The 21151-nt window shown below is 35.8% G+C and overlaps 4 protein-coding genes across 4 annotated transcripts; 3 read left to right on the plus strand and 1 right to left on the minus strand.

Annotated features, from left to right (window-relative positions):
* Positions 1–837: 837 nt before the first annotated feature.
* On the plus strand, positions 838–3064 carry BX664DRAFT_369197 (uncharacterized protein; the record flags this gene model as incomplete). The annotated part of the gene is made up of 2 exons (XM_051548604.1): positions 838–1690; positions 1773–3064. The coding sequence occupies exons 1-2, from the start codon at positions 928–930 to the stop codon at positions 3062–3064; spliced, it is 2055 nt and encodes a 684-aa protein (XP_051396303.1). The 5' UTR covers positions 838–927.
* Positions 3065–3255: 191 nt separating this feature from the next.
* BX664DRAFT_389169 (uncharacterized protein) lies at positions 3256–6908 on the plus strand (the record flags this gene model as incomplete). The annotated part of the gene is made up of 8 exons (XM_051549522.1): positions 3256–3270; positions 3384–3446; positions 3524–3606; positions 3788–3991; positions 4034–4107; positions 4375–4426; positions 4618–5552; positions 5689–6908. 8 exons carry the CDS (start codon positions 3256–3258, stop codon positions 6906–6908), a joined length of 2646 nt encoding a protein of 881 aa, XP_051396304.1.
* A 1686-nt stretch (positions 6909–8594) lies between these two features.
* On the minus strand, positions 8595–17577 carry BX664DRAFT_367193 (uncharacterized protein; the record flags this gene model as incomplete). The annotated part of the gene is made up of 13 exons (XM_051548558.1): positions 8595–9034; positions 9164–10619; positions 10724–10989; positions 11055–11274; positions 11352–11653; positions 11741–12041; positions 12099–13177; positions 13230–13392; positions 13454–13711; positions 13760–13996; positions 14291–15622; positions 15683–16726; positions 16813–17577. 13 exons carry the CDS (start codon positions 17575–17577, stop codon positions 8595–8597), a joined length of 7863 nt encoding a protein of 2620 aa, XP_051396305.1.
* An 832-nt stretch (positions 17578–18409) lies between these two features.
* BX664DRAFT_362351 (uncharacterized protein) lies at positions 18410–21014 on the plus strand (the record flags this gene model as incomplete). The annotated part of the gene is made up of 8 exons (XM_051548305.1): positions 18410–18542; positions 18607–18651; positions 18734–19247; positions 19322–20099; positions 20174–20275; positions 20376–20546; positions 20606–20782; positions 20831–21014. 8 exons carry the CDS (start codon positions 18410–18412, stop codon positions 20963–20965), a joined length of 2055 nt encoding a protein of 684 aa, XP_051396306.1. The 3' UTR covers positions 20966–21014.
* Between the last annotated feature and the right edge of the window lie 137 nt (positions 21015–21151).

A 21151-nucleotide genomic window follows, 5' to 3' on the forward strand; every position in this document is an offset into this window, starting at 1 on the left:
TCTCTCCTTTTTTTTCATTTATTTGATTTCGAGTGTATGTTTTCCCTTTCTATTTGATAGGTCATACTAGGAACTCGTTATATCAATATCAAGTGTTAAGATTTATTTTTTTTTTGTTAACATATGACTGATTTATTGGTAAGCTTTGATGATACTGTTATAATAACGGTATCCTTGTTAATTAGAATAAAAATAATAAAATATGATGTCCCTCGAATATGTGATCACTCTTGACAATGATCGATAAAGTAACTTGAATATAAAGGCTTGACGTTTGCTTGATAGTAATAAAATAAAGTTAAAGTTCAAGATGATTGTTTTTTTAAGAGTGGCGAACAATGTTATGATTTATAAAATAAATCTTTTATTTGTTTGTTAAAAAATATAAGTTGAGATTGATAAAATAAACTAATAAAATAGTTGATGATTATTTATACTAAAAGATATGTTCAATGATTACTCATCAAAAGTATGAAAATGGATGATGGAAAGGAAGAAAGGATGAAGCTAGTGTGTGTGATGAAAATGTAAGGACAATGGAAAAGTAATAACGGACGAAACTAGTTCATGTGGCAAGTTCAATGGGAAAATAAAACGGATGAAACTGCTAAGACGGATGAAACTGTACGATAATAAAAATAGATAAGTGTAAAAATAAGATGGAATGGTTAAAGGAAAAGATTTGATGAATAAAAAGATTTCATAGTCAGATACTTCATAGTAATCATCCATTGCAAACACAATACTTTTGTGTAAACTTATGCCTTAATTACAAGGTAGTACAACATCAATGAAGGCTTGTGATTTAGCTACTTCAATTTGTACCACCACACGTCAGTTTTTTTTTTTTATTATTGTTTTCTATTTTTCTATTTTTTATTTTTTCATTCATCATCACTTTTTCTTTTATTTTATTTTTAATACAAGATGAAAGACCAAGAAGAAAATGACAATCCTTCACTGAACAATCTTGGACCTCAGATCGATATTGAGATACCAAGACCTTTCATCATCCCTCAGCCAAAATCATCCGATTCTGTTATTGTGCCAATAACGCTTGATCCTGTTCTCGGTGCTGCCCCTGTTCAGGTGTTCCATCTTACACTTGTGGACATGATTGCTACGGTCAAGTCCCAACGACTCGTTTGTGTGAAGAAAAATATGTATGACGCTGGTATCTTTTATAAATACGCCTGTGTCAGCTATCGATGGGGAGAATGCAGTGAACAAATTGCCCTTACGCCAGATTACAACGCGCATGTGACTAGTTTTGCCATTCCAGATTTGATTACTTTGTGTAGACAAATACTGAATTGGCGTGGTGATGATTGGGATGATGATGACTACATTGATGATGATTTCATTCGTAGCGTGGTGAAGTATTTATGGGTGGATGCTATCTCCGTGGACCAAATGGACCATGTCAACAAGAAAAAAACTATTAACCAAATGTCTGGAATTTACGCTCGAGCTGAAGTGATTGTTGCTGTTCCTGATTTACATATTAGTTATCTCTTGAATTCACCGACGTATGCTGAATCTATATCTACCATCTCCAAGTACGGAAAGAAGATATACAGTCATATTACATGGCAATGTAGGAAGAAAGAAAACCATGATGAGGATGACTACGATGTCGCTGATGATCAAGAAAAAGTTAATTTTTGGGAACGAAAAAGAGGTCCAGATGGTATGGATTAAAATGAATAGACTTGTATCACCGATTTAACCTTTTTTTTTTTTTTTTTTTTTTTTTTTTTTTTTTGCTAAAGTGACAGGTTTACACAAACACAGGGGGTTTAGACAATTCATTAAAGATGCTGTACGTCAATCAGGTTTAGCATTTTGGAGAGGTGGTCATAAAGAACATGGAAACAACATGACAACCGAAAAAAGCATGAAGGATCTCCTTGCTGGCAACGGCGAGTTTATACCAGCCAAATCGGACGACAAAAGGACAGGCGTTCAAGGGAATGATGATCAAACTAGCTCGGACAACTCTAATGTTGACAATAAAACATCATCCACTTTCAAAGGAAACAATAGTGACACTGATGATAAAAACAAAAAAAGAGATGGTTGCCTTTGTTTTGTTGGGATGACGGAAAAGGAAAAAGAAAGTTACGATCGAGCATTCAAGTTCTTGGTATATTTGGTCATGGATTGGGCCAATCGCGTATGGGTGATTAGTGAGTACAGTATTGGACGTAGAAGTAAGATGAAGCTATGTTTCCTCTCCGCCTGTAGCAGTGTTAACCTTGACAACCAACCTACCAAACTCCTGGATTTATTTAATGAACGCCGGCCTACCATTTTTGATCGACCTTTGAAAGAAAGATCGTTTTTGGATATGATGATGTATTCGAAAGCGACACGGAATGAAGATCGATTCTATGCCGTTCTTCCACTCTACAAACAATTCAAACATTTTGCTGATAATCATGAGATTTCCACGTGGGGTATCAACGATCAACTCTCTGTCCGATTGCAATTGCTTCGTATTGTCCAATTTCAAGAGAAGCTCGCCATCTTGTTGTTATGCACGCAATCATCCTTTGTTTCTGATATCATTCTCCCTTCTTTTGCTTCGTGTAATTCAGGTGCTGAAGAACATATTCTGGATTGGGCCACTAAACTTAGTTACAAACCAACGTTGTTGAAGGAAATCGAATTGCTCAAAGATGAGGATGCTAACTGTGATTATCTTCGCGTCGTCGTGCCTCGGTCGAGAACCTATTATGTCGATACCATCCATGCTCATGATATTGAGTTGACTGAAAACGCTCGTGGCAAATTGGGACTAGATCTCGCCGAACTGGTGACCTCCTTCCTGCCAATCACTGTTCATAGTGATGAAAGGACGAATCATACCCTAGGCGTCAAACTATTGGGCAATTTGGAAAAAAACATATGGATCATGCTTAACCGGATGACGGATTGGACGGATGTTCCTGCTTCGCCCTCTGGCAACGGTTCTGCTGGACAACATCATGAATCTCATGAGCTGGATACTTCAGATACGCTGTGGTCAAATGAAGATGAGATGGTGTTCCATTTATATTAGAATCATATCTATTTTTTTATAATAAAAGAAGAAGGTTCAACTTAATCAGTAGTAAGATGTATGGGTTTCTTTTTGGCAGCATCAATTTAGTTAGGTATAGAGTTAATACGCCGCTGATGATATAAAAAGGGCTGTATTTTCATATTTTTCAATTTTTTATTTTTTCTTTCCTCTTTCCATTCTTCCGCTCAATGGCACATTTTTTTGTAAGTCTCTACCAGAAAGAAAAGGTTGAATGAAAGTCAGCTGTTCATAAAGGTAAGTTGGTCAGAAAACTATTGGCATTATGATTTACTTTTTTTTATTTACTTTCGTACAGGAATCCTCAAGTGAATTAGGTCATGGTAAGGACGATACATACTCGAAACAACAGAAAAACAAGGTATGAAGAATGAGTGTTGTGTCTGTCGTTCACCGTTTTATGTTGATATGTTTCTTTCTTTTTTTTTTTTTTTTTAGGGTGAGAATCTCGAAGATTCATTCCAAACAATCGCGGTTCAAGTACTTACAAGAATGCATTTGACTGTGTTGTGCACAAACTGGTAAATATGAACCGTACTCATAAGGTCAGTTATTTACTCTCATTGATATGATGGTTTTTTTTTCTTTTTTTCTTTATTTTTTGGATGGAAAATCATTGCGTGGAGGATCCTTGCACTTACGTCCATCTTTCATTTTTTTTTCTCTTCTATTTACAGGCGATTTGAACAATTCATTCGGAAGGGAAAAATGGAAAGTGGCACTTCATCACATGCTCAGCAGTTGGAAAGACAATAAAGGTGACTGGACTGTACAACATCAGGGATTCAAGTTGATTTTGGTTTGGCTTGGTGTCACTGTGAAAGATGTATCTCATGGATCTTTCAAGGTGGCGCTCGCAATGAGGATTACAACTAACAAACGCATTTCTCTGATATTGGCATGCTGGTTATACATATATATATATATATATCAATCAATGTTTTATAGCAGTAGATTCTTGATGTTTATTTTTATGTCACATTTTACAAATAAAGATTTGTTTTTCTGGATATTTATGTTTGGTTATTTTCTGAAGTTGGATTTTTTTTTTTGTCCTTGGAATCTATTTTATGTCTCTGGATCTTTTTTTTTTTTTTTTTTTGTCCCCAGTATTGATAGATTATTGAAATAGGGGTGGGTGATGATAATAGTACTATGATTGCAGTATGATGATGATCGGTGACGATGTAACTGACATAACTGAGTTACTAGTGAATACGCCCTTTTTTTTTTCGTTTGTTTCCTTTATAACATCTTTTCTCTTTCTATACGATGATATGTCGTATTAGGAATAGGTCGATTCAGTCTCGGCTTTTGTGTAAAGTCATGCCTCAGTTATAGGTAATACAACATAAGCGAAGGTTTGTATTTCAGCATATTCATATTGTGCCACTTGGTCTCCGTTCTTTTTTTTTTTTTTTTTTTTTTTTTTTTTTTTTTTTTTAGTTTAATAATTACCTTCTGTTTCTTTCTGTACTTTACTGGTTTCAATTTTTCTTTTTTTTTTCTTTCTATATATCCAAGATGATCAGCAAAAAAGAGTATGAAACTAGAAATTTCTCTTTCAGCAAGCTAGGGCCCCAAATAGATATCGATATACCGCTACGTACACCTACAACTCATAGAGGGAGAGATAAATCTTGTTCCTTGTCCAAGGAGAAATCATCTATATCTTTTTCCGGGGATAGTGCATCTGTAATCTCCTATGGGTCCTCTTCCGAGGAGACTACGTCTGTAATATATCATGATTTGTTTTCATCCTCTTCCGAGGAAAGTATGGCGCATAAAGCTCATAATTCTGAACCCAATCCAGCTTTCGACCTTATGCTTGTGGACATGATTGCCACGGTCAAGTCCAAGAGACTTGTCTGTGTCAAGAAAAGCATGCATCACGCTGAATTCACTGATGGCTACGCCTGCGTCAGTTATCGTTGGGGTGAATGCGATGAACAAATTGCTCTCACGCCAGACTACAATGCGCATGTGACCAGTTTTGCCATTTCAGATTTGATTCTCTTGTGTGGACAACTGCTGCTTTGGCATGGTGATAGGGACGACGAAATCCATGATGATGTTGATTCAGGTAATAATAGTAACAATGCTGCTGTTGCTGATGATGATGATGGCTTCTCTGAGAGTGTGGTTAAGTATCTATGGGTGGACGCCATCTCAGTCGATCAATTGGACCACAACAAGAAAAAAACTATTCATCGTATGTCCGAAATTTTCGCACGAGCTGAGGTGATTGTTGCCGTTCCTGATTTGCATATCAGCTATCTCTTACAAAGCATGAATAATTATGAATGTATGGATGCAGTTTCCAAGTATGTAAAGAGAATGTATGTTCATTTGTCCATGCAATGTGGAATGAAAAAAACGGATGATGATATTCAGGAACAAAAAGAAAGTCAAGATGACAAGGAAAAAATGGATAATGATGTTCAGGAACGGAAGGAAAGTCAAGATGGTAAGGAAAAAAAAATAAGCTCACTAGCTACCAAAACAATCGGAGATAACCTTTCTTCTTCTTTTTTTATTTTTATTTTTTTATTTTTTATTTTTTATTTTATTTTATTTTATTTTTTTTTTTTTTTTTACCGCAGGTTCAGAAAAAGGTAGCAGATTTAGACGGCTCATTTCGAATATGATACGTAAATATAAGTTAAATTCTCGGAGGGGTTATCAAGAAGGAAATAAAAACAAAGTGACAACTGAAAAAGGACATCTACAAATCAAATCCGACAATGAAAATTCAGGGGTCACCAAGATGGGTGATGCTGCAGTTGGCAATGATGAAAACGATGATTTTATCGAAAACTGCGAAATGTGCCCTTGCCTAGTGGGGCTGACGGAAACTGAGAAAGACAATTTCGCTCGTGGATTACGGTACCTGCTGCATGTCGTGATGGATTGGGCGAATCGTACTTGGGTGATCAGTGAATGCAGCATTGGAAGAAGAACGAAGATGAAGTTGTGGTTCCTCTCGTTTTGTTATGAAAATATCCATCATCAAAGCCGACCTAAAACACTCTTGGATTTCTTTAATGAACGTCGACCTACCATCTTTGATCAACCTTTGAAAGAAAGATCTTTTTTAGATATGATGCTAAATTCAAGGGCAACACGAAATGAAGATCGATTCTATGCCATCCTCCCCCTGTACAAGGAATTTAAACATTATGCTGATAATCATGAGATTTCCACGTGGGGGATCACCGACATGCTCTCTGTCCGACTCCAGCTTCTTCGCATTGTCAAGTTTCAGGAGAAACTAGCCCTGTTGTTATTATGTACGAAATCAACCTTTGTTTCTGATATTATTCTTCCTTCTTTTGCTTCTTGTCTTTCAAGCTCGGATGCGGTGTTACTAAGATGGGCTACTGAACTTTCCTACAAACCGTCGTTATTGGAGGGTATTGAATTGCACAAAGATGAGGATGCTAATCGTGATTATCTTCGCATCACTGTGCCTTGGTCAAGAACATTTACAGATCCAATTCTTCCTCACGATATGGAACTGAGTGAATATGCTCGTAGAGAATTGGGATTGGATCTCTCTGAATTGGAGGCCGTTTTCATGCCTATTACTGTTCATGATGAAAAAACAAATCATACCATGGGTGTCAAGCTGTTAGGAGATCGTCAAAAAAATATATGGATCATGCTCAATCGGATGACGGATTTAGTGGATGTCCCTTCTTCTTCTTCATCGTCTTCTGGCAACGGTTCTGCCGGTGAGCACCATGGACTTCGCAAGTTTCGCTCAGTGGATACTTTGTGGTCAAATAAACATGAAGATAATCAGGTATTTCATCTATATTAGAATCATATCTATTTTTTTTATAATAAAAGAAGTAGATTCAAGTTAATCAAAAGTCGATGCATGCATTTCTTTTTGGCGATTTCAGTTTAGTTAGGTCAGAGTTAATACGCCGCTGATGATATAAAAAGGGCTATATTTTTTCATATTTTTCAATTTTTTATTTTTTCTTTCCTCTTTCCATTCTTCCGCTCAATGGTATACTTTTTTTTTTGTAAGTCTCCACCAAAAAGAAAAGGGTGAATAAAAGTCAGCTATTCATAGAGGTAAGTTGGTCAGAAAACTATTGGTATTATGATTTTTTTTTTGTCATTTACTTTCGTACAGGAATCCTCAAGTGAATTAGATCATGGTAAGGGCGATACATACTGAAAACAACAGAAAAGTTTTATGTTGATATGTTTCTTTCTTTTTTTTTTTTTTTTTTTTTTTTTTTTAGGGTGAGAATCTCAAAGGTTCATTCCAAACAATCACGGTTCAAGTACTTACAAGAATGCATTTGACTCTGCTATGCACAAGCTGGTAAATATGAACCATACTCATAAGGTCAGTTATTTACTTCCATTGATATGATGGTTTTTTTTTTATTTTTTGGATAGGAAGTCATCGCGTGGAGGATCCTTGCATTTACGTCCCTTTTATTTTTTTTTTCTTCTCTTTATAGGCGATTTGAACAATTCATTCGGAAGGGAAAAATGGAAAGTGTCACCTCATCACATGCCCAAGGACTGGAAAGACAAAAAAATGCAGGAATAAAGGTGACTGGGCTGTACAACATCAGGGATTCAAGATGATTTTGGTTTGGCTCGGTGTCACTGTGAAAGGTATATCTCATGGATCTTTCAAGGTGGCGCTCGCAATGAGGATTACAACTAACAAACGCATTTCTCTGATATTGGCATGCTGGTTATATATATATATATATCGATGTTTTATAGCAGTAGATTCTTGATCTTTGTTTTTTATAATACATTTTATAAATAAAGATTCCTGAATATGTTTGGTTTTTTCTGAAGTGGGGATTTTTTTTTTGTCATTGGATCTTGTTCAGTCTCCGGATTATTTTATTTCTTGGCTTTGAATTTTTCTGTGGATTTTATTTTATGCCTCTGGATTTTTTTTTTTTGTCTCCAGTGTTGGTAGATGATTGAAATAGATGATGAAAATAGGGCCATAATGGCAGTATGATGATGCAGTTACATTTTTTTTTTTTTGGTAGCAGTGTTTTATATCAATGTTTTATAGTAGCAGATGCTAGATCTTTATTTTTTTTTTTAAATTTTATTTTACAAATAAATGAACCGTTATGAATCATCCATCATTTGATTACTGATTATGGAAAAAAAATGCAATTATCTATATTTTTCGTTCCAATCCAATTTTACTGCCACTTCTCTAATCCCGTTGATAGATGTCATCCATTCATTGTCTCATCCACTTGGTATTCATCGTCATTTCATCATCGCGTTCGCCTGTCAATCATCATCGACTGTACCCCACTTGAATAAAATAAACAACATCCACCAAAAAAAAAAAAAGATCCTACCATGTTTGACAAGAGAACCAATTATTTTATAAGATTCAGAAAAATCCAGTAGGGTGCACCGGCGTTATTTATTGTATATACATAAAAAAGGAGAGAAATACTAAACTAAAAGAGAAAAAAAAAATACAAATATATATATATATTCACTGGATAAGCCAATCAACGAGTTGACCAACTAAAGAAGCAACTTGGATCATACTAGAGGGAGCAAGAGGACGGAAAGGATCTTCAAAAGCGGAGAAGCCAAGATCACATAACCTGTCGTGAAGGGTATGTTTTGGGTACTGGAAACGATCATCAGCATAGGCGGCCATCAGGATAGATTGGATAGCGTTGAGTAAAGGCACAGAGGTGGAAGTGGAGCGAATCAAGTTGTTCATGGCAGGTAATAAAGAAGGATAGACAATACTGAAGACATCAGGCATGGTGTCAGCTGCTTCGGAGAGAAGTTCATATAAAAACAAACGATCAGATTCACTTTCCACACTTTTCAATTGGGCGGCCAAACAAGAAATAAATAATAATGCAGTATCATTATCTGGGATATCCAATTTATCAAATAATGTAATCATCATGTTCTCTCCTGTTGTTGTTGTTGTTGATGTTGTTGTTGATGTTGGTTTTGTTGGTTCAAAAGTAGGGGACATTTTCATTGATCTTCGTTTTGCTGATTTGATCTTGCGAATAGTATCATCATCATCAACAGCATCACCATTATCATCATCAACATTATCAACATCATCATCATGATAGGATTTGAAGAAACTATCACGATTGGAACAATAAGCATCATAATGGACACCAGCAAAACGGAGGATATCTTGTCTTGATTGGGTCTTTCTTGCCACAGAGATCAGACTTGCCACATAACCCAATACACGATGATCAACACTATTTTTTGCATAGCGTGTAGAACAATTGAGAAAAGACAAGAGACATTGATAAGCCGCTTCTTTGGCTTGAGGACTTGTACGCCAACCTTTCATCAGTAATCCCACCACGGCAAAGGAAAAATGAGTATCAAACTTGACGCCATTGGCCTGGTCCAATTGAGCACAAATCGTCGCCACCGGTCTTCTTGCATCCAACAGGGTTTCTTTCATTGCCACCTCGCCCACATCAAACAGATGATTGGTGTTCATGACTTGTAATACGCCTTGGAGAAGTTCGGTGGCCATACAAAAAACATCAGGATGATTGATGGATAAGATAGAGAGGGTTACCCAGAAGAGAGGAACAAGGTATCGAGAGTCAGATGAGAGATTTTCAACCACGTTGCGTAGACACATCACCATGCTTTTCAAAAGACAAGAATCATTAGGATCAAACGGATCAAGCGCGCGTCGAAGTGTACATAGAATTTGGAATAAGAGATCATCATCCACTTGATGACGCCCAAGGCAGCCAAGAGCAACAAAGGCACGAGGTTGAATGGCTGGATTCTCTTGGAACACCACTGTTGTCACATGGCCCATCCATCGCGCTCGCCAAGCATTGGAGATATCGATCGTAGGTGCACCCAGTTCAACAATACGAAGGAAGGTGTTGATGATTGTTTCTAGTGCCATGAGGTCAAAGGGTTCGGTGAGAGGATCTGATAGTGTTTCTTGAGAGATAGTGAAAGCATTGGCATGTGGTTTGACAAGACCGAATAACAACTGCATTCTTTTTTCCCCCATCTTTCCCATCAAGTGTTGTAATTCCTGGCGACTGTCTTCGGGTAAAGTTGGCAAAATACATAATGATTGAATCAAGTTGATGGAAATCCCATGGATGGTTGTCCGTATCAGAGTAGGGCCCACACCAACAAGTAAGGTGATCATATGAAGCATATCAGGAATATAATTTTTCAGAGGGCCAAAGTTGTCAAAGGAAAGCATCAAGTTGAACCTTGTCATGATGGCTATCTCTGTCCATAAAGGATGATTGATAAGCGATTGTGTCGGTTTCTCAGTTGTTTGTTGTAATAATCGTAGAGTGATCGCCACTAGTTTGCTTCGTACTAGAATATTGGATAATGTCACACAAGTATCAGCCATTGCTTCTGCCTCTTTGGATCCAAGACCATGTTCTCTTGAAATTTGTAGAGATGCATCGATAGCCATATCTCGTACACCATCCACCTTGCCCAAAGTTTTCCATAGTTTGGTTTGAATCAATACATGCATCTATGTAAAAAAAAAAAAAAAAAAAAAAAAAAAAAAAAAAAAGAATTCAATCAAGGATGAATCACATACCTTTTTTTTTTTTTTTTTTTTTTTTTGATACTTACGCTTTGAGTCAATGTAATACCAATTAACATCCGTAAAACTTCTTTGGTTCGAGAGATATCTTCAGGAGTGCCATGAGCAGTTGCTCCAAGATTTGGAATCCATGGTGTCATATAATGTAAGCAGAGATACCGTTGTTCATCTGTAGATTTGTCAAAACCAATAAAACATTCATTCAAAAATTCCAAAGTTAGTTGTTTTTCTGTACTGGCCAATCGTCCACTGATGGTTGCCACGAATCTGGAGCAATTTGGAGGTAGACAAAGTTCTATCATTCATAAAAAAAGAAAAAAAATCAATTATATATCATATCTATTTATCTAATTATTTTACCCTTTGCATCCATCAAATTGGTTCCCACATTAAAATTGAAAGTTCGACATAAAGTATAGAGTAAATTATAAGCAGTTAATCGAAGTTGTGAATCATTGCTTCCAAGGTTGAGAAGAGCCATATTGAGTAATCTCCCAGGAACATCATTAGGTCGAATGATCCGAGTGGCAAGTGTGGATGGTCGGATGGCTTCATATCGTCGTTTACTATTTAGAATAGTCTATATCAAAAAAAAAAAAAAAAAAAAAATAATAATTAGTAACTGAATTTGAATTGATATATCATCTATGTATTTACATGAAGTAATTGATCGGCTTTTGGTGATCGAATATAAATTGTCATTTTGTCCACTGTAGATGTAAATGCCAATTCATTAACTTGATCCCCACGGATTCCAGGATTTCTGATGTTCTGTATTTCGGATATATGATAAACATCGTTGGTAAAAGCATAAGTGTTGAAAATAATTTCTTGTTTTCGATTGGAGATCACTTGTACAAATTCAGAGCTGACCTTGATTGTCACTGGTGTTGGTACGTTATATTGCCATACACGAGAGACAGTATAAAAAGTATTGGATGGTTCCTTGTCCAAAGCCACTATGTAGATATTTAAAAAAAAAAAAAAAGAGAGAGAAGAAAATGAGATGATTATAATAAAGGGTATATATATATATATATATTTACCTGTTGATTTAGGCAATTGTAATGCAGTAGGATGAATGTATTCAGCAATTTCCTCCAAACTAACAGCAAAAACAATCCGCTTGATGATTTTATTGGTGGTTTGATAATCGGCCCTTTTGAGATACCTTCGAAAGCATGTATTGGAGTTATAACAGATAATCATTTGAAGATTAGCCAAGGTTGATTTTGGAAACATTTCACAGAATTGAATGAATCGTTGTTTTGGTATTTCATTTTCAGATCCAAATCGAGTGACATCCATGACGACAATAAAGGATTCTGCACCCATGTTTTCAAGCATCTATATATAAATAATAAGTTAAATAAGGAGAAGAGCATTTTTTTTTTTTGTTCTTACCTGAAATATATAATGCATGACTAATTCCATATCCATTTCATTTACATTGAGACGCCTGAAAATGAAATAAATGATATTATGACCAGAGATGGAACGACCACCTAAATAACAAATGTTGGTGGATGCAATCATGTTTGTGTTGGTGTTGCTATGTTTGCGCATAAAAGCAGAATACTGTTGATCTTCGCTAGAATATACTTGTCGTTGTTGCAAATTGAATCTTGTATTCGATCGCTTTGTATCCGAGGGAGGGCCAAGTTGGACAAGCACTTTGCTAAAATCTTCCATATAATCTTTCCATGCAGCCATCGATTCTTGGTTTTGGAACATCAAAATCTTCTTTGCCGCCAAATCACGTTGTATGTCTTCAAAATTTTTAGCCAACACACTGTGTAATAATCGATAATCTGTATCACTCATAGGAGGTGAAATACCCACATCATTTTCCGAAGCGTTGTTGTTGTTGTTGTTGTTGTTGTTGTCATTGTCAACCACCGATGACATGGTTCGTAAATAGCTTGTCACCCGATACATGTTTTCCGTGACAAAATCATTAAGTATAACCATATAGACTTCTTTGGAACCAAAGAGGATGTTGTTGGCAATATTTTGAATCACTTTGGCGATGATCAATAATCCACGTCGTAAATCCCTAGTGATCACTCCAGGTGCCAAAATCCCAGCTGATTCAGGACTGACAATGATAGGACAGAAGAATCGTAAAAAGATAAAAGAACCCACAGCAGTATACTTTGATTCTGGGAATCGAGGTTGCACAGCTTCCAAAATCATCTTGCACACTGATCGAAAACTGGGAGGAGCTAAATCAGCAGAGTTACAGATCGCATCCAAAATCAAATTGGTAGCTGATGTCACATTGTCCTTGTTCCTGAGCGCAAATTCACGACCAGTATTGCTTGGATCCAGTTCAAAATTTTGTTCCAGTTTCGGTCTACTAACCAATTGATCCATCACAGGTTTAAGTACTTGATTGATATAACGGGATCCATTTGCCTTGGCAAACGATGTTAAACACTTGGTGGCAATACTTGTTTTCCTAAATAAATCCGTTTCATTGACTATAGAAAAAGATGTTATTATTGATTTATTATCACATTATTGACTACTTACTTGTATTCTCCACTTCTATTTCTGTCACCATCTGTAACAAGACCAGAGATTTCTTGACAGAAGCAAAACTTGAAAGAAGAGAGGTAGCCACATCATCCGTTTCCGAAGCAGAACAGACTTGACATAATGATTTTGGAACCGCATAATCAAACTTGAATAATAACTATAAATAAAAAAAAAAAAATTAAGATCAATCATATCAAAAAATAAATTTCAAAACTTACGCTCACAAGTTTATGATATCGGTCAGAAATCACAGATTCACCTAATGTTTCAAACTTGGTGCCTTGCTTCAAAATATTGGTTAGAACTTGCATAAAAGCCGATCGTGTTTGAATATCTTCATGATATCCCATAGATAAAGAATATTTAAGACCAACATCCACATTGGCACTAAGGAGATTGGAGAGGCATAGAATAATGTTGTGTTTGAAAGTACTAATGTTGGTTCTTTTCATACTAATTGCTTCGTTTCGTATATCCTACAAAAAAAAAAGGATTAGACAACTTGTATCCATGACTATATCTACATATATATTTACTTCTGAAGCTTTGCATCGTGCAAGTAATTTGAGGAAAAAAGTAAAATACTTGTAAAACATTTTACTTTTCCGCTGAATCAGATCCACTTCTTCCGTAGGCTCGGTAGGTTGTAAAGGAAGTTGATAGAGTAACACCACCATAGTCCTGAGACAAGCCATATCCAGATCTACTTGTATGTTGTCCTCCAAAGTAAGTGGTTTCGAAGAGCTGGAGGAATACTGCTGCTGTTCTTGCTGATTTGATTGATGCTGTTGTTCCTGATATTGTTCCTCTTGTTGCTGTTGTAATGATGATGGCAATGGTTGCTCCTGCTCCTGCTGGTCCTGCTGATGCTGCTGCTGCTGCTGCAGTTGTTGCTGTTGCTGTTGATGCTGATCTTGTTGATACAATGGAAGTTGTTGTTGCTGGTGTTGATCTTGTTGATACAATGGATGTTGTTGATGTTGTTGTAGTTCTTGTGGCTGTTGTTGTTGGTGTTGTTGTTGCTGCTGCTGCTGTTGTTGTTTTTGTTGCCATACTGTATCAGATTGAATGTTAAAATCACTTGTCCATTGTCGAATACATTTTAGTAGATGAGACCGTACCACGACATCCTTTTGAAAGGAAAGTTGGTTTTTCCGAGATAAAAGAGATTCACAGAATTGACACATCTTGATTTTAATTCTTTTCGAGGTATCATTGTCTTCCAGAGCACTGATGAAGGTACATAATTGAATCATAGGTTTGGAAAAGTCCATAGAAAGTATAGCTTCAGCACATTCTGCCCCAGTAAGCACGAATCGAAAGACTGTGATAATCTGTTCCACAAATAAGATCCGTCTTGGTTCACAGATAGGTTTATCATGATCGAAACATTGGTCCAATCTTTCCCTAAATTGTCGTGATATCGTCCAATAAAGCGCTGGTGATGTACTGTTTCCGATAAGTTCACGTACTCGTTCCCGTATCATTAGGCTATCACAAACGAGTAGATCCATCATCATTCCAACGAATTCTTCCACCATGGCTGTTTTCGCTTCTGTTGAAAAAAAGATGTCATCCTTTTGTAGTTGATCAGAATGATGAGTCGTTGGAGAATCAGTTGCTGAGGATTGTTGTTGTGGGTGAAGGCAAGTAGTATGACTAGAAGTTTGTTGTTGTTGTTTTCCAGAAGTAGAAGGTGAGCTTGCTGCTGCTTGGATTTCGTTATCAACAGGTGCAAGGCACACCTGGCCCAAGGAGGATAAGAAACCGGCATAGTATTCCCATTCAACCACAGGATCATCTTCAAGTCGAACCAAAGATGTATCAGATGGTGTACTTGAACTGATATTTGTTCCCGCGCCACTACTCGCAGTTGAGCCACTTGTATCACTATAAAGCATTGTCATCATTGTTGTATTGTTGCTAACTCGACCAAATTCATTGTAGGATCCTCTTTTTCCATCCATGTTGATATTTCTGTTGGTTGTTTCTTTATTCGTTTCAAAACATATGATCCGAGCCGTCATCACCTTACATCGTTTCCAAACTTCTTCCCAGGCTTTAACATTTCCAGGAGTACACCGTGTCATTTGTCGCAAAATTCGCCAGAGTCGCCTTTGATGTAATTTCCGTCCGCCAGGTACCGTATCAGCTTGTCCAGTGAATTCCAAATACGCGCCCAAATTTTCGTACATGGTACATACCAATAATCGAGGATCTGTGATAGCCTCAATAAGTTGATATTCTTCACATAAAATTCCAATGCATTCCGTCACTCTTGCATATATAAAATCATCCATGGAGCATAAAAGTACCAACAGTGCCATTTCAAGATCAATAGATGTTTGGATCCACATTCTCATAAATTCTTCCGTTGGTGCTACATTCTAATATCAACAGACATTTGAGTATAATCTTTGTATTTTTTTTTTTTTTTTTTTTTTTACCTGATATGTATTCAAAAAGGAGATTCTTGCTGTTAATAGTTGCTTGAGAAGATTCAAAAGTGATTTCAAACTTAATCCTCTTCCAGGATGATGATGTAGCATAGTTTGAGCCAGTACACGGAGCACCTGAGAGGAGACTTGCCAATAAGCTATCAAAAAGTTGGAAGTATCGGCCCACATCATGATGGTTTCGGATTGATGTAGAGAATATAAACAGGAAGAAGCAATGTCGGCAAGTTTTTGTGATGGATCATTCAAGTAGCTGGCGGTTGTTGTAATGACTCTAGCGATTTCTTCCGAATTGCCAGCATGAGAGGGTTCGTAGAAGAGATGTTCTGATCGAGCGTTGATAATGGTGAGAACATCAAAGATCATATCATCAATATCTACACCTTCATTGTCAAATGGATTGATATTGGCTTTTTTGGTACTATTGCCGCTGAAGGAATATGATTTTGTCGGTTTTGGTTTGATTGTTATTGCTGCCAAGTTGTTGCTGTTGTTGTTGTTGTTGCTGCTGCCGCTGGCGGTATTTCTCTTGCTGTTGGGTTTCGAGAGTCGTTCTTTATGGAGACTTGTGAGCCAAAAAAAGAGATGCCTAGTACGGTTACCAATAGCTCCATGTATATCCACTGGTATCTGGACAAATGGAGGATTTTCACTTTCCATGAGTGCACCGACCTTGAGTTTACTTGCTTTTAACATAAGAGGACAGTCACTACCAGAATAATAGACATGAGTGCTTTTGAGCATAAATTGATGAGATAACCGTATAAGAGAGTAATCAGCATCACGCACCAGGATAAGACGGTCCAGGACAATACCAGCATTCAACATATCACTACCATGAGAAAAAGGTCGAAGAGGGTCTAATATCCAATTTTGTAAATCATCCATCACATCGGGTACCAAGTTCCAAAGAGCAGCGCCACTATCACGAGCTAATCTTCCAGCCAATAAACAAATGTCAGTATAACAAATGACAGATACTTCAGGCATACGATCACCCTTAATGGTTTTTTGAAGTGCAATAAGAAATTGTCCCTAAAAAAGAAAAAAAAAAAAGATCAATGTCCTAAGCATCTAGGTTTTCTTCTTTTTTTATTATTATTTTTTTTCAATATATTTACCTTTTTCGATAGATTACTTGAACTCAATTCCATGGTAAGAGTCATTAAAATTTCAGGACAAAGGATCATGAGCATGGTTTGAAGAGGCCAAAAATAAGTCTTTTTTCTTGTTGTATCGGCCAAAGAATTGCACATATCAAAGAGTATTTCAGGACTTCCTTCCAATCGTCTATGAGATAATTGATAATCTTCGAATTCGGTAGGATAAGCTTCAATCCAATTCCAAATACCCCGTCGTAAAGACACAGCCAAGTTAAGTTGGGTGTTTTTCTTGAAATGTAAAAAGCTGAGCTGTAATTCGGCCAATACCATGGATAATCGTCTTGCATTCAGAGAAGAGTATTCTAATAGCCGTAGGATCAATGTATCAGGTGTTTCTTCAGATGTTGTAGACAGATGTAGGATATAAGATTTGATTTTGGAGAAAATCAATGCCCAATTGCTAGCACTAATATAATAAATGACTCGGCATGATTTGTCGTAAATATTGTGCAAAGTATCGTCATTGTTTAATCGACTCATAAATAGACAGTAGTTCGAGTAGTTGCCTTGCATAAAATCAGCATCTGATTGAAGGTGAGGAAAATGAGTAAAAAAAGTGGTACGTTCTTTGGAAGGATCAGACGAGTAAAACATGAACCGTAACATGACATTCAAAACATGTTTTGCCAGAGTAATGTCTAATGGTGGAGGATCTTGTAGTTGTCGAGAGTTTGAACTGTGATAGGCCGATTTTTTATGTAAATAAAGCCAATGTCGTTGCATACATACTGCGAGAAGTTGAATCAAGAAGAGATGAGATTGCATAATATTCAAAGGTATAAGGTCGTCACTAAGAGTTCCTGTTGATGGTAACTAAGAAAAAAAAAGAAAGTGTTTTAGTTTCAAGTTCATTAGAGTTTAATAAATAATCTTACCACCGATATACTGTTACTTGCTTTCATAATGGCATTAATGACACTAGGAAGTCTAAACTTGGAAGCTTGAATCAAGGACGTGACTAAGATATGAATGTAAAAAAAATAATAAGGATTCAACGACTTTTTAGTAAAAAGAGTATATTCTTGAATTACCACTAAGAAAAAAAAAAAAGAGTGAGATTTTGAAATTAAATGATAGCGTGTACTTACGATAAACGCATAACAGGATCATGTTCCAAAGTTTCAAAACTATGTCCACTTGTATATGGGAGCTAAAGAAGAGCATAATGGTAAGAAGAAAAAAAAAAAAGAGAAATGACTTTTTTTTTTTTTTTACCTTGGCTCTGATTTTCTCTACCCAAGAAGAGATTAGTTTAGTCTCAGAGCTCATTATGGAAACACAATGTGTAACGCAAATGTCAACAATAAAGAAGAAAGACCAAAAAAAAAAAAAAAAAAAAAAAAAAAAAAGGAATAAATCAAGTGACTACCCGAAGAAAAAAAAAAAATTCTAGACCGATCATCTATTGTATTTTCCACATTCAATAGAAAAAAAACAAATAATGGATGTTTTTCATAACAAATATATTTAATTTTTTTTTTTATGTATAAAAAGAAAGTGAGGATTTTTTTTTTTTTTGGTATTGTTTTTTTCTTTTTTTTAATTAAGTATTATAATGGTATCATTATCAGTTCCATCTTCATCTACTGATGTATGTACCACACAAGGATGTATACAATCTGCTTTAAATATATTGGCTGATATGGATTTTAATATAGATCCATGTAGTGATTTCTATCAATATACATGTAAAAATAGAATAAATCAAAACGATATATGATGATGATTCATTCTTTTTTTATCTATTAATAGGTGGAGGTTGGTTAAAGAATGCTACGATTCCTGATTCTGAATCAAGTAAGTGAATTCATGCAAACGGAGTTAGAATCACCAAAAAAAAAAGTAAAAAGATCACTTAATTTTTTTTTTTTATATGAAGGTGTTGGTACATTTTATCATCTTCGTGATGCTAATGCCAAAGTGATTGAAAATATATTGACAAATACATATCAAGAAATGACATTCAATGATCAAAAAGAAAAAGAAGCCGATATTTCAAATTTTAATATGGTGAAAAATTATTATCAATCATGTATGAATCAAGATCAAATAGATCAATTGGGTAGAGAACCACTTGAAAAATATCTTTTACCTATCAAACAACAAGACACACTTGGTGCTTTGATTCAGTTGGAAATCACAGGTGGATCCAATCCTTTATTTTCTGCCAGTGTCGATCCTGATGATAGAAATCCTAATCAAAATATCATTACTTTAATGCAACCATCTTTGGGTTTACCTTCCAAGGAATATTTTGAACAAAAACAATATGTCGAGATCTATAGAAAATCTATTAAACAATTGGCAAATTTGACCATGCCTGATTTGAATGAACCTGAGATTGATGCTGCTATAGATTTTGAAACACAGCTTGCTGCTATGTCAACTTCACTGTAAGAAATTAATATTATTTATTTATTTTCTTTTCTTCTTCTTATTTTTTTTCTTTTTTTTCATCATTGAATAGTGAAGGATTACAAGATCCTATTTCTCTTTATAATCCTTTTACTTTGGAAGATCTTGAAAACAAATATTCTTATGTTAATTGGCGTACATTCTTCCAAGGGGTGATGTCTAGAACACCCAATAAAATCGTGGTCATGACACCAAGTTACTTTGATAAACTGGGCGAACTATGGCAAGATCAAAACACGGTAGTTATCAAGAACTACATTTTGTTGTCCACCATGCGACATCATGTGTATCTTTTGGATCGTGCTACGAATGATGTGCTTCAAGAGATGAACAACAAGCTATCTGGTAGGAAATCATCGCCAACGCGACAACGGACATGTATTCAACGTACCAATGATGCCTTTGGTGAACTGTTAGGTCATTACTTTGTGAACAGGGTATTTGGTATAAACAATGACGATAATGATACAGCAGGGAAAATACATCAGCTCTTGGAATCCATTCGTACTATCTATGCTCAACGGTTGGAAAGTGTGGATTGGTTGGATGATGCTACTCGGGCCAAAGCTCTCGATAAGATTCAAAAGATGGCTATCAAATCTATGTACAGTACTCAATCTCCTGATATACGGTCTCCCCTGTCGTTGCAACAGTATTATGGCGACCTAAATTCGATCATTCGTCCTGATACTCAATTTGAAAACGCATTGGCTTTGGCTTCTTGGGCTGCAAACAAGTCTTGGTCATCTTTTGATAAAATGGTGGATAAAGATAGATGGTTTATGGAACCGCAAGCTGTGAATGCCTATTTTAGTCCCACTTACAATCAGGTATATATATACAAAATGAATGGTATCTTTTCACTCATATCCTTTTCTTTCCTCTTTTTTTTTTTTTATTTTAGGTGGTTGTTCCTGCTGGTATCTTACAACCTCCTTTCTATGATATCAATTCAATTCCACTTAGTCTTGGTGGTATCGGTGTTGTCATTGGTCATGAACTTACTGTAAGTAAAAGATGATATCTTATTAGAGATTTTACTCATTCTATTCCTCTTTTTTTTTTTTTTTTTTTTTTTTTTGTGGAGGATGTATTTTTTTTTATAGCATGGATTTGACAATAGTGGACGATTATATGATGGGGATGGTGTATTATCACAATGGTGGTCCAATGCGACCATGGAACAATTCAATGAAAAAGCACAATGTTTTATTGATCAATACAATGGTTTTAATATTCAAGGTCCTGATGGTCAAGATCATCATGTCAATGGAAAAGTAAAAAAAAAAAAAAAAAAAAAAAAAAAAAAACTACCTATACTGACAACTTTATATAGATGACATTAGGGGAAAATTTGGCCGATAATGGAGGCATCTCATTAGCATACGAAGCGTTCAGCAAAACACCTCAATTACGATTATCAGGTCTTGATCTTTCTCCTGAAGCCTTGTTCTTCATCAACTTTGGTCGTGTATGGTGTGAAAAGGATCGTCCTGAAAGAGCCATTCAAAAGGTAAAATCCATCCATTAAATAAAAATAATATTTAATCCTTCTTTATAGATTCTTGGTGATGTCCATTCTCCTGCTCGTGTCCGTGTCAATGCTGTGGTACAAAACATGCCTGATTTTGCAAAAGCCTTCAATTGTCCTGCTGGTGCACCCATGAACCCTATCAAGAAATGTAAAGTATGGTAGTTTTAGTTTGACTTTATAATAAAACAATAAAATACAATCATAGAAAAACCGTCTTTATTGACAAAAAAAAATATGTAGATGTATAATATATGCATGTGTGTTGTGTAAAAAAAAAAAAAGTATATTTTGTATGATAAAAAAAAAAAAAAAGAGAGAGAGAGATACTACTACTACTAAAACAAACCA

This window comes from Halteromyces radiatus (genome assembly GCF_025201355.1).
Source record: "Halteromyces radiatus strain CBS 162.75 chromosome Unknown BX664scaffold_10, whole genome shotgun sequence".
Classification (NCBI taxonomy): domain Eukaryota; kingdom Fungi; phylum Mucoromycota; class Mucoromycetes; order Mucorales; family Cunninghamellaceae; genus Halteromyces; species Halteromyces radiatus.